Source organism: Perca fluviatilis, chromosome 5, assembly GCF_010015445.1.
Source record: "Perca fluviatilis chromosome 5, GENO_Pfluv_1.0, whole genome shotgun sequence".
Classification (NCBI taxonomy): Eukaryota; Metazoa; Chordata; class Actinopteri; order Perciformes; family Percidae; genus Perca; species Perca fluviatilis.
The window spans coordinates 29281693-29295317 of NC_053116.1; the positions used below are offsets into that span (position 1 = coordinate 29281693).

A 13625-nucleotide genomic window follows, 5' to 3' on the forward strand; every position below is an offset into this window, starting at 1 on the left:
CAGGATGCCAGGAAAGCGTGTGCGGATGCTACCCTGTCTCAGGTAAGAAATGTTTATACCATGATCTTCACTCAACATTATTTATTATTTATTATTATAAAATGTACTAAAATTGGCTTTGATCTTTGGATGTGGGTGTGAGTGCACGATTTGAAGTCTGCATTCTTATGTTTTTGTCAGTCATATCTTTAATCATGCCTTTTAAATCTCTATTAAAAGAAATGCCGCACTACTTAAGTGCAAATAGCAGAAACATATATAGTGGTCTAAAAGTGACTTTCTCCCATTTTAATCTCATCTAGATCACAGCTAACATCGACCCTGTTGGCCGAATTCAGATGCGCACTAGACGGACACTGAGGGGACATCTGGCTAAAATCTATGCCATGCACTGGGGCACTGACTCGAGGTAATCTCATTCAACTCCATTGCGTCCATTAACTAAATATTTCATTCCATCAGCCCAGCCTCCTCACCTAAATACAGGAATTGGATATAAAAGCAAGCTTGACTGTCTTTTGTGCTAGTTACTTCTCCTGAGGGTCCTCGTCAAATCAAATGACATTCCACATGGCTCACTCTTTCATCCAAAAACGGGTCTTTTTCTTTACATTTCTCCAAAGTGATCTATCAGATTAACATATACTCAGTGTTCTAACAATTCAACAGTAGGATATTTGTACATGTGCTCAATAGATAATGCATTTTGTTGAATGCACATTGGACATGCATAAGTCATTTATCTTTGAGTATGTCCACTGTGCTGTGTTATGTGTGCCGTGTTTGTGTGCATTGGGGACGGGGTATGTGGTTAGGGAAAATACTCAAAATGGAGTCAGCCTATGTTAGAGCCATGTTTAGGCTAGATAGCCAAGGCAGATGAAACAACCCTGCTCTCTTCGCATATAAAGCGTTTTCCCTAGAGTTGCACACACCTCTCAACCACCAACAAGTTAATCACTGTGGTGCTAGTGTGCGTCAGTCCACAGAGACACCATTGCAAACTGCTGTCATCTCATCATCATCGTTCCAGTCATATAACTAAGAAAACGTCTACCACTGTGTTTACCCACTGTTACTGTTTGTTTGTTTCACCTCCCAGAGGAGTTGGGGTATTTATTAGACTACCTGCTGAGATTCAGCCACCCAGAAAGAAGGTTGCATGAAGATGTTTTGACCCATAGTCTAGGCTAAATCTGCTATTTTTAGCACCACAGAGACACTATTGGATTCAGTCTGTGGTGAGTTTACACTTTGAGAAGGAAAACCATTAGTTAGTTCCACTTCCCTTCGTTAACCAGTAATATATTGAGTTAAATGTACTTTCAGTATTGGTATCAGTAATGATCCAAAAACTACACAAATCTTTCTTATAAATTGCAAAATGCCCGTAAGAGGCAAAGCTTTGTAGTTGGAGTATTATAATTAAACCAAAAATAAAAAAGTGTAGCCCAAATTTTATGTTACTGCTGATCATCTTGTCGGTGTAATAACCCCTTTGCAAAGAACTTTTTTGTCAACAACCTTATTAATATGACATGCGACGGCTTGCATTCAGTGTTTCAGTGCCCTACTTTACTCAATAACTGTCACCAAAACTAGTTGTGTTATATTTGATTTGTTTCTAGGGTATACAATTAAGAGGAGTGTTTTCCTCTAGGATTTCTTCTTGAAAATTAGTGGGGGAAAACAATATGAACAGATTATGCTGGAACAGCTGGAAAAGGTTGTAAACAGTGATGTTACCTAAGTGAATACAGTGTGCTCTTCCTTTTTAGCAACAGTTACTTTATTTGCAATGGTTCTTTAAAAGAATCATTTAAGTGTCCTTTCTCCCACATAAAGAGTTCCGTTTCAATCTTGGACCAGAATACAATCTGTTTTATTACGGTTAGTCCATTCAGCTTGACCGATATCGCACACAGCTAATGAACAATTCCAGATACGTAACACATTTTGCAATGTCCATCTCCAATCACATTTTCACTCCCTATGACCACTACTTTGTCATTACAACACATTATACAAACATTCCTTCTGGCTTTATACTTGACATGAGCAGGTGACTTCATATTCTTAACTCATTCAACACAGTATGAAACTTAGAAGCAAACCTAACAAACTGGTGATATCAAGTATACTCAGCCTTTACTTTTTCTTTGCCAAAGTTAGGTTAGGATAACATTTAAACCATAGCTTCACAAGCCTAAACTGAAGCAACTGTATTACTCAGTGTTGTTTACAAAGAAAACCTGACTGGGTCGATTCACATACTGAACATTGTGACAAAATAATAAATAGCAATTATTGTAAACAATAAACAATAATGTCAGCGGGTTTAATTGCTAGCTAACCACAGCTAAAGAAAAATCCAGCACCTAGACGGCACCTTGGGACACGTGAAACAGGTGATTTAACGTCACCGCTCACTTTTAATACAATTTAACAACAAAACAATATGCTCATCTGGGACATTACTACTTGTTGGTTTTGAGTGCTATGTATCCTTACTGACAAAAGTTTTGAATGAGAAATGGTAAGTGAATACAGCTTGTCACGTGAACATAGTCTCCTGCAGCAGGCAGTGAGGCAGGTCGGACCGCAGGGTGCTCTAGCTTCTTGTCTCATCTTTGGTCTGATAAAGCGTAAATTAAAAAATACAAAACGGTGCTCATACCGCTATTTTCCAAGCTACTGTAGCTGTCATATTACACAGGAAATTCCATTGGAAATCAGCCGTCGAGATTTTCTTCCTTGTTTGACACTCTGCCTTGTGGCGTACCGCCACAAATACATCAATGGATGGGAAACAAACATTAGAAGAAATGGAAATTGTGGCTACGTCTTATGTTTTCCTATTCTTTTGCTGCTATTCACTTTAGCTGAACAAAACTACAGCCAAACACACACTCGTCTCATTGTGTTTGACTATGTCACTTGACAGCATCACAGTTACTCAAACAGACCTGATGAGTGATGAGCAACTGATTGCAAATTCAAAATCAGCGCTTTCCAAACCTTGGGTGTCTGTTTCCAGCCATGTTGTCAGAGCTCTGTTTTGACTAGAAAGTGAGCACCTTAAAGGTGCCGTGGCATGACATTTTTTTTCATGAAATGTTTTTTTAACATTAATATTAGTTCCCCCAGCCTGCCTATGGTCCCCCAGTGGATAGAAATGGTGATAGGTGTAAACAGAGCCCTGGGTATCCTGCTCTGCCTTTGAGAAAATGAAAGCTCAGATGGATCCTTATGAGGTCATAAGGAGCAAGGTTACCTCCCCTTTCTGTTTTGCCCTCCCAGAGAATTTGGCCCGCCCATGAGAAAGAGAGAGACATCATGGCTTGCAAACAAGCAAAGTGGCAGTTGGTCAAGGCCACACCCCCACCCTCCACCTTTCCCCCCCTCTCTCCTCCTCAATAGCATTTAAAGCTACAGATACAGAAATGGCACATCCTAAGGAAAGTTCATTGTGGGTCTGGCCTCAGTGGCTGTAATTCTGCACCAAGGCTGAATTTTGGAAAAGAGACTTCAGATACAGTATTAGGGGACCACTAAGGCCTATATAAAGCATCCAAAAAGCAGCATGTCTTAGGACCTTTAATCACATTGCATCATAGTCTCTCAGCTGACACATGCACATGTGGGGCCTAATCTGTTAGTTAGTAGTTAGTACTTTTCTTGCTTTTCATTTTAAGGCTAGGAAGTTGATGCTTCATTTTCTTTTAGACTAAAATTCCCTCACAGACCATTCTGTCTCTGGCTCATTATCTGCCAAAGTGTGCACATGTTGGCGCGTTCCCGCCAGCCTGGTAGTTAAGATTTGCATAGTCCCTGCAGGCCTTGGTGTGTTCACTCCTTTCCCTGGTCCTATGTGTTTTGGGACTGTCACTGTGGTTACTCTTGTTGGATTCACCCAGATAGCAGAGCACAGCCACAGAGGTACATAAGAGCTGTCTCTAGAATGCAAAACAGGGTTTATAATGAATTTCTATTAGAATAACTGCTTACCACGCAGGCTCTGCAGGTTGTGTTTTTGAGGCACATAAAATATTTAAAGTAAATAAATGGTCTTGAAAGTATCTAATATTGTATAAGAATTACACAGAAATTAATCAGTATGCCTCAACTCTCTGGATCAGTCCATTTTAATTAGCACTATCATTCTGTGGAATACTGTGAAGTTGATACAGCAGCAGCTTTAAAATAATGCTGTGACATATTTATCTGCTATACAGATACAAGCTTTTAATTCATTACCAAACATGATTTAACTGCTTAAACTCCATACAGCATTGCGCTTGTCTTTTTTTCAATCCAATTTTTTATTTTACTGCACCTCGTGTGTGTGTGTGTGTGTGTGTGTGTGTGTGTGTGTGTGTGTGTGTGTGTGTGTGTGTGTGTGTGTGTGTGTGTGTGTGTGTGTGTGTGTGTGTGTGTGTGTGTGTGTGTGTGAGAGAACGTACCTATCCAAAATGGGCAATGGACTGATCATTTTGAATTATTCTGTAGTTTGAGCCATCTTATCTTTCTTTTAATCAGGCTTTTGGTCAGCGCCTCCCAGGACGGCAAACTCATCATTTGGGACAGCTACACCACAAACAAGGTAAAAATACCATTTTCCACAGAACTGAAACCATCTCAATGCTGTGTGTAATTATTGTTATCTTACACTTTTGGAAGGTAAAAGCCTTCATTCAAAAAAAAATGTGTATGGTATACAATCACCAGATTTCCAACTGTAAAAAAAAAAACTTGGTTTGGTAAGTGGTTGTCAGGTGAACCATTGCCTTTACCTGTTCAACAATGCTTAAGTCAGCAATAATCATTACTCCCCCATTTCTGGCAGCTAGTTTCATTTAGATTGACAAAGTGCTGAGTTCATTATAAAATAATTCACAAGTCTTTGAAGGTGCCAAGTCATGCTTTTTATAGTGGGTATTGTGCCCTTGAAAGGTTAAGTTAATATTGCGGACAGACTTTGTCACATGCCCTCCCCTCTCTCTCTCCCATCTGTCACCACATGCTGTCTAATATTAAATCTTCTTCTCTCTTCCAGGTCCACGCCATCCCGTTGCGCTCCTCCTGGGTGATGACATGCGCCTATGCCCCCTCTGGGAACTACGTTGCCTGTGGAGGCCTGGACAACATCTGCTCCATCTACAACCTGAAGACCCGTGAGGGAAATGTGCGTGTCAGCCGTGAGCTGGCCGGACACACAGGTAGGCTGGACACATCCATTAGCATGCACCCATTTACCCATCAATCCCAGGATTTGTTGAAGGTCTGGTCAATCTGCCAATAAATCATATTTGTACGGATACTCAGTATCTACTATTCAGTATTCCCCCCAGAATGTGTCTGCAGTTGGAGGTTCTGTAGGCTATGGAACAAAAATAGTTGTCTTTGGATCCTTCAGGAGTACTGAATAATGCCCCCAGTAGTCCCTGCTGATACAATCATACTATGCTTAGCAGTAATACAACACAGAAGAAATTAGGGATTTTAATGAATTCATGTTAAATCTACTCTTGGATCTGCACACATTAGCTTAAGAAGTAACTGGAACATGTAAAACATCAATAGACAACACCCGGCAGGATCATGTTCACCCAGCCAGTGTGCACTGCTTTATACAAAATGTCATGTTGTCATAATGTTATTGTCACGGAGCACTCAGTCACTGCATTTTTGGAGACAGTTTGCTTTCCACATTCAAGTTTCAATTTGCCTCTTCCTTTGTGTGAAGAGCTCATACCCAATGCTGAAAGCTATTCTATTATTGATGTCTGATATTGATATTGTATGCTCATGTACTGGTGTGAGCCTCATTATTTTCATATCCAAGAGATGCCAGTCACATGTCTTTCTTCATAAATACAGGAGCTGGTCGAACCGTATCCCAGCGCAAACTAATGAAAGTGTTGAGCTCTTAGGCAAGGAGCATTCATCTGATCAGTGTCACATGATGCAGGAAATGTGTCAGCATTTTAGTTCTAGTTCCCTCGCTATAGGGAGGGGTATGTACTCTCTGTCAGCTAGTAACGGATGAATTATGGAAGCAAGTCATAAACTGGGAGATACCCTACAGCTTTTTTTCTGTTTCTGGGAGTGAATTAGTCAATTAAACTCCCCCACATTGCACACACAGAATTCTCTGAGGGTGTGATGATAATTTGGGAATAGAATTTCTTCCTCTGTGTGGTGACAGTAAGGAAATTAAGCCTCTACTTATTAATACAAGATAAAAGACAGACCATCATGAATTGATTATTCAATCAGTGTGTTTGATTCCTGTCAGGTTACCTCTCCTGCTGTCGCTTCCTGGATGACAACCAGATTGTCACCAGCTCTGGAGACACCACCTGGTGAGTTGTGATACTGCACCCAATACAACACCACAACAAACTACAACCTCAGAAGATCGACATAGTTAGCTTAACACCTGTCTAACACAATTTAATCAAAGAATTGAGCATTATATATTTCAAATAAAGTTTTAGTTCCAGGGCTATCTTATTTGTTTCTGTTATATTGCTAAATGTTCCTACATATAGTCCACCCGGTCGTTTTTTCTGGTTGTCAACACTATTTATGGAAACATAGCCATATCAGTTCCCTAGAGTAATATTAAGATTCTCAGCCAACGCTGTCTACTGTAACTGGTGAGCTACCGTTAAAATCCAGGCCAACCTTAACCCCCAAGTACCGGGTCTGCCTGAGCTAGACAGATGTCCTACAGCTACCAGCATCACAGCGTGGGTCAATCAGTTTCTAAATGTTTTGTATATTGCAGTTGTAATTTGACAATGCTCTTTTTGCTTTCTTGCAGTGCTCTGTGGGACATTGAGACTGGTCAGCAGACAACTACATTTGCTGGTCACACCGGTGATGTCATGAGTCTCTCTCTGGCGCCCGACACCAGGCTGTTTGTGTCTGGAGCCTGCGATGCCTCGGCCAAGCTCTGGGACATCAGAGAAGGAATGTGCCGACAGACCTTTACTGGCCACGAGTCGGACATCAACGCTATCTGCGTAAGGCCGCGCACACGCACGCTCACACAAATAATATTTCATACACTCTTTTAGTGGTGAGTAGAAGGACTTTTGAAATGACTTGGTGCCACATAATTACGCTCTTTATGGACTAATAAAACAGGAAAGGGTGTGGCAAGTTACTGTTCCACAACCTCAGGACAATAACACCTTTAATTACAATTAATAAAATAAAGGCATGTGAATTATATGCTACAATCACTCTAAAGGGTAAATGCACAAACGTACCAACATTGAAAAATCTCCCTTGACCTTTGTTGCAGTTCTTCCCCAATGGCAACGCATTTGCCACGGGTTCAGACGACGCTACCTGCCGGCTGTTTGACCTGCGTGCTGACCAGGAGCTGATGGTTTACTCGCATGACAACATCATCTGTGGTATCACCTCCGTGGCATTCTCCAAGAGTGGCCGCCTACTGCTGGCCGGCTACGACGATTTCAACTGCAATGTCTGGGACACTTTGAAGGCCGACCGTGCAGGTAAGCCACCATAGAGGGCAAAAGAGCAGAGCTAGAAGAATATGTTGTGCTGATGTACTTCTCCATGCCAAAACTTACACACGTTCAAAACATGATAGACACTGGACACAACACATATTTTAGGTGAGTTAGCGTCTCCTTGGGCAAAAACCTCCTCATCCTTTTACACTTTTATGAATGAGCAATGATGGTTTATTTTCTACCTCTAAGTTGTTGTTTATTGTAATTATTTTTCAAAGTATTTCCAGGGCTGCTCCATTACAGTGATAGCACCTTCAGCTGTCTAAATAGCAAGCAGTAAATTTCATAGTTCGATGTCAGAAATCTGGAGTAAAAAAAGATAATTAATTTACTGCAACAGATCCAAAATCCCAAGAGCCATTAATCATAGGTTGACTTAATCGTAGGGTGACTGTAGAGTTTTGTTTGTATCTTTCTCTGGAAGTTAAACAGCTAGTTAGTCAATTACCTGTTAGAAACTATATCATGAAGGCAACAGAACATTTCCAAACATAGTTATGAAAAGTTTAAGGAGCATCACCAGTCAGGGAAGGGTACAAGACATCTTTCAAGGCACTGAATCCGGCCGGCAACCAACAGGTCTGTGGACAGCCTGAAGGAGCATCAGGGCTGCATGGCTGCGATGGGAGACACTGTCATACAACTCATGCCTGGCTGCTTAACAAGTTGCAGCTTTATGCTTGTTAAAAAAAAAAAAAAAAAAAAGAATCACATGACATCTGGACTAGTGGCTGCCAGAAGGCAACTCTAAAACACAGGGAAAGAAAGCAGAAGAATAATTTGTGATATGATCAGACAAAAGTTAGCTTTTTGGCCATCGCACTAAATGCTGTATTTGGCGCAAGTCAAACATCACATGTCCGTAGAAACACACAAGACACGCAATGCATATGAAAGTAGAGTCTAATATGAAAGCAGCAAAATACAGAAAAAATCCTGGAGGGAAAACCGGCTGCCAGCAAGATAACTTAAACATGAAGCCAAAGCTGCACACGAATGGCTTTAAAACAACTTTAATGTCCTAGAGTGGCCAAGTCAGAGCTTTTGAGGGCATGTTCAGGTAAGGTCTCATGATGTCACCAATGTGGTTAATTCAGTCCAGAATATGTGTCCCGCGCCCCATGAAACCTGGGTTTTAGCATTTTGGAAAGAAGAATTGGGTAAAAATGTAGTGGCCAGAAGTGCAAATCTGATTCATATCTGTCCACTTACAATATTGCTGCCAGAGAATATTATAATATTGACTTATTGACGAAATACTTTAAACTTGTAATTAATTGTTATTTTGCCAACGTGACAGTGAATTTATTTACAAAGTAGGTAACCTCTTGTTGGTATTAGCTGTTTTAGCATTATTTTCTTGAAGTGGCCCTACTTGAAACGTGACATTACAACAGACTTTGAGCTTCACATTGTGCCACGCACATCCCTACAAACACCACTTTCATGGCCTTTTACCAAAAACTATTTGAGCAGAAAGTGACTTTTTTTTAGATAATGGCTCCATACTTTTCACAGTATAGAAGGCCTTTCTATACATCTGGATGAGCAGCAAACGTCCCCTTCTCCAGCAGGGAAGAGTCCCTGTGGAGGCATTAATACTTTACAGCTATTGACTGCATAGTGGGTTGGGGATCAGAAGAGGCCCCCATATGAGCTGGCTATTTCAAATACAGAACCCTTATTTGATCCATTGGTGGGTGAAATATTGATTATTAGCATATTGGGTCATTACGTCTTAAAGTAAACAACCAAAACATATACGGTTGGCAGATATCGGGACCCACAAGGCCCTGAAACCTGCTTCGCCTCCTCCCGATTTCACATTATTCCCCATGTTTCATCTTTTAGGAATCAGGTTTCCGCAGATATGTCATTAATGTCAAAATGATGAACTTACTATTTCGTCACTTACACGTCTTGCTGGTATCCAGTAACTTGGTTACCCAAGTCTAACCTAGCATGTGGTATCTATCAGACAGAGCAGGTGTGTTGCTGTGTCTCAGCCTCTGGTTTCTCTGCAGGTGTCCTGGCTGGTCACGATAACCGGGTGAGCTGCTTGGGTGTGACCGACGACGGCATGGCAGTGGCAACAGGGTCCTGGGACAGCTTCCTCAAGATCTGGAACTAGAGTCTCGAGGTAAAAGAATGATGAATTGAGAGGAATGTTCCTCAATGTGTGACAGTGAACAGCTGTCAGAGTAACAGTTTAGAAGCAGCATCTGCTACATGGGACCCCATCTAGAGGTTGCATTGACTGCCATCTGGGGGTTGGGAATGAAGGTGCAATATATGAAACTTAAAGAGAAACCGGACGTATCACATAAGCTACACATAGTGGAATGATCTTACCTGAGGGCCCCTGTGTTAAATGTCTTTTTTTACCATGCACTGCCAGTTTCTGGCGGATCTGCCTTTTCCCGTTGTAATAGCTTCAGACATTTCTCGTCAAAGTGATGTGGTTTTGGACTTGAAATTATAAACACATACAAGTAAAAAAAAAAATGTCTGCAGTTTGTGAATATTTGTAATTGCTTATCAAACTTTGAGTAAGCAATATGCATTTATGATCAAACCTGGATTTATTGATTTTACAGTCGTCTGGCCAATGAGTGATTTTGTTGAATAATGATAATCAAATAATGTGTTTTTTGTTTGTTTGTTTCCAGATGGCATCTGAGTGGAAGACCATTCCAACATCACAATGTTCAATTTTATTGCATATCCAATCTTTTCAAAAACACCACGAAACTGACTCCAAACACCCAAAAAAAAAAAAACTATCAAGGGCAAAAATTCTCTCTCTCTCTCTTCTCTTCTCATTTAAAAGAGCACAATTGTCTGTCAATCATTCAGCTACAAAAAAAAAAAGAAGGAAAAAAAAATAAAGCTCGAGGAATTTAGTGGTTTCAAAATGGAACGGAGGGGAAAGTTGTGCATTCCTCCCATGACCATGGTCTGGTATTGTAATAAGTCAAATGCAAACACCCCACAGCTGCCGCTGCCGCCACCACCACCAAGCAAACTTGTCCTGCGTCCTCATAATACACAGGTCTGAGTGAAGGTTATAACACGACAGTGATCTAGCTTTTTGGCCATGTTTCTTTTGGTTTCTTTTTTTGGTTTCATTCTTTTTTTGTTAAAGAGAAGTAGATCAGTGAACTGTCAGTTAATGTTTAAAATGAGGATCAAAGCTTTTGTTTCATTTCCTAGTCTTTTCACATTTTAGAGAATGTTTTTAAGTTGAAAACTAGAAGAATCTCCAGATCTCATGTCATTTTAAATCCAGCTTTATCGCACTGGAGAACAAAGCGAGAGAATTGAGCTTCAACAGGGAGTCCTCAAGCCACTTCTGGCCCTTCTGTATATTTAGTCCCATGATACTTTTACTGTTTCTTTTTTCCAGTGTAGTCCACAAATCTTTGTTTGCACAAAAATTAAACTTTGCATATATAGAATAATGTCTAAAGAAGAAAAAAAGTGAACTAACCAAGCACATGCTGTTTATGATAATGAATGCTCGTTTTGAAAACGAAAAAACCACCACAAAAAAACAACCATTTTAACCATTCTTACACCTTTTTTGTCTGCAGACAGTGTAGAATAATTAAATGAAGATTAACCCATCAGATCATAATCCACCCTGCCCCTCTTTTTTTTTATAGTTTTTTTTTTTCTCTCCTTTTAATTTAGTTTTTTTTTTTTTTCCCGGTTTCTGTTGCCCGTGGTTGGGACCGGTGATGTGATTTGGTCGGGTAGGGAGTATCTCCACTTTAGCCCGGTTGCAATCCGGACGTTTCTCTTTTAACAGAGGTGCCCATTCCGTGCTTGGAAATGCAGTTACTACTCTGTGAATGACATGTTGTAAAAATCAATGTTTGAAAATAATGATATTGAAACTTTTTAAGTTAAAAACGAAAAAAAAAAAGGATTTTGGTTGTCTGCCATGGGTGGGTTATCTCTTAGAATCGCATGCTGTAGAATTGCTTAAAAAGGTGCATATGGAATTAAGTCCTTTGATGTTTTTCTTTAAGAAAATAACCTGTTGAATATATCAATACAATGGTATTTATATTTTTCTTTTCTTTTTCTTCTTTTTTTTCCTTTTTTGTTTTTGGCTACTCCGTGCATACATGATTTAACTAAAATGTCAAAGCTATGCACAACCCTGCAACATAAACTGTTACTTGGTCCATACTTGGGAGGGATTCCACAAATTAAGAAGTAACGTAAATGTTTAAATTGTACACACATGCATACGTACATTCATTCACCTAAACATACACAATCTCAAATGGAACAAATAAATTGTCATTCCTTCTGTAGCAAACAAAATTCCACTTACAAAGAAAAACATTTTATAACAGGTTTTTTTCTGTCCTTTAATAAAAAATGAAAAAAAAAATCTTGCAGCATTTGAATGGCAGAATTTTCTGTTGTTCCCTTCTCCTTGTAAACAGAGACGCTCTTTCTTTAGCAGTAGTGACATTTTTTTCCATTGTTTTTTCTCTGCGACATTCTGTACAAAAATGTGCTGTAATTGTGCGTTAGGCCTGGAGTTGGCAAAAAATAAAATGAAAATAAAAAATATAAAAAAATTAATTAAATTCCCTTTCCTTTTCTCTCTTTCTCCATCAAATAACTGTAGAGCTCTGCACCCCCACTGTTCCCTTTTCACCTTTTGTATTTAATTTTAAAGTCAGTCAGTGTACAACCGAAAGCTGGATGCAAGATAGAAACTATATTAAAATGTACTGTTATTTAAGATGTAATAAAAAGCAGTTTGAGATGACCTACTGTGTTGAGTGTGATTCACTTAGAGCAGTTACCACTGAAGCTAGAATGTTGCAGACTGTTTGGTTTCCTTGTAATTATGTTCAAGTCAAATAAACAATTTCTTATCCACTGTTGAATCAGCCTGGCTTCTCTGTACTGTCATTTGCACATAGTTTTTGTCTCTTTGCATGCTAATAGTCATGCAGTTTGTTCAGCATTTACACGGAGCATACTTTGTATGTGGAGTTATTGTGAGGATCGAAATTAAAACTGCAAACTATAACCGTCAAATTGTGATGCGTCCTGTTCGGTAAACTCGCACATGAAGAGAAGCTACATAATATGCTCCCACTTAATGAGCACAATTGCACTGGTGTCTCCCCCTACAGGACATAAGTGTGAAATGCAACAAGGCTTTTAAAAAGAAAAGATTGTATAGAATACATAATTTATATTGTTTTAGTGTAATGTAACATGATCATCCTCATACACTTCGCTAATCAAAATCACTTATTGAACTGCCAAAAAAAAATTAAATACTATTTGCACTGTCCAGTTCCTCTTGTGTTAGTGTGCACATTATACTGTATGTCGAGCTTTGCTGTTGAGGTAACACTTGTTAAATAATTACTTAAACTCAGCATTTATTTACAAAGTCTAGCCTGTGTTAGAATTTGAAATTAAAATGATGAGAAATCAAATGAATATAACTGAACTGGGATCTGCACAGCCTGATAGAAAGTCTTACCATGACAGCCCAGTTGGTCACTGACCATAGTGCGCAAATGGCCTAAACAACATGTACCTATTTCAAACATGTATTCATGAGTGGCTGATACGAAACTTTATTTTAGAAAGTGAAATACTTTTTGCTACACGTTAAATACTGATAGATTTGTAATTACCCTGTCCTAGCAGTTCACTGTGCATGTCTATTGTGACCTACTGTGAATGCCAAGTAGTTTGCTTTAAGGAACAATGTTAATCATATTTCACATAAGGTCACATCTGCCATTTTTACAAAGCAATATTCCGGAGTTTTGGTACATTAATAGACTAAATGAACAACCAGGATGGGATAGATTTGTGTGCAATGAGCCAGACAGTGGCGCTATCACACCATGGTTTACAGGTTAGGCATGACTTCGTTACTGTATGGCCCACATAACTGCCTATTTGGGAGGCAAGAACCCAAAGTGTGTTTGATTGCCGAAGTTGGATTACCAACTGAACAAAGTGGACAACTGCCCCAAAGCCCCAGGTCAGATTCCCAGGGTGCAATTGGGGGCCAGCACC

The 13625-nt window shown here is 39.6% G+C and overlaps 1 protein-coding gene across 5 annotated transcripts in view; it reads left to right on the forward strand.

Moving 5' to 3' along the window:
• gnb1a (guanine nucleotide binding protein (G protein), beta polypeptide 1a) overlaps nt 1-12466 on the forward strand; it is a 43185-nt gene extending 30719 nt beyond the window's left edge. For all 5 annotated transcript variants that reach the window (XM_039801437.1, XM_039801436.1, XM_039801439.1 and 2 more), the window contains exons 3-11: nt 4-42; nt 303-409; nt 4540-4603; nt 5057-5219; nt 6299-6365; nt 6830-7031; nt 7316-7532; nt 9578-9693; nt 10223-12466. In XM_039801437.1, coding sequence (XP_039657371.1) covers nt 4-42; nt 303-409; nt 4540-4603; nt 5057-5219; nt 6299-6365; nt 6830-7031; nt 7316-7532; nt 9578-9684 — 966 coding nt within the window. In that variant the 3' untranslated portion in view covers nt 9685-9693; nt 10223-12466. The remainder of the gene's footprint in view (nt 1-3; nt 43-302; nt 410-4539; nt 4604-5056; nt 5220-6298; nt 6366-6829; nt 7032-7315; nt 7533-9577; nt 9694-10222) is intronic.
• The last annotated feature ends 1159 nt before the right edge of the window (nt 12467-13625 follow it).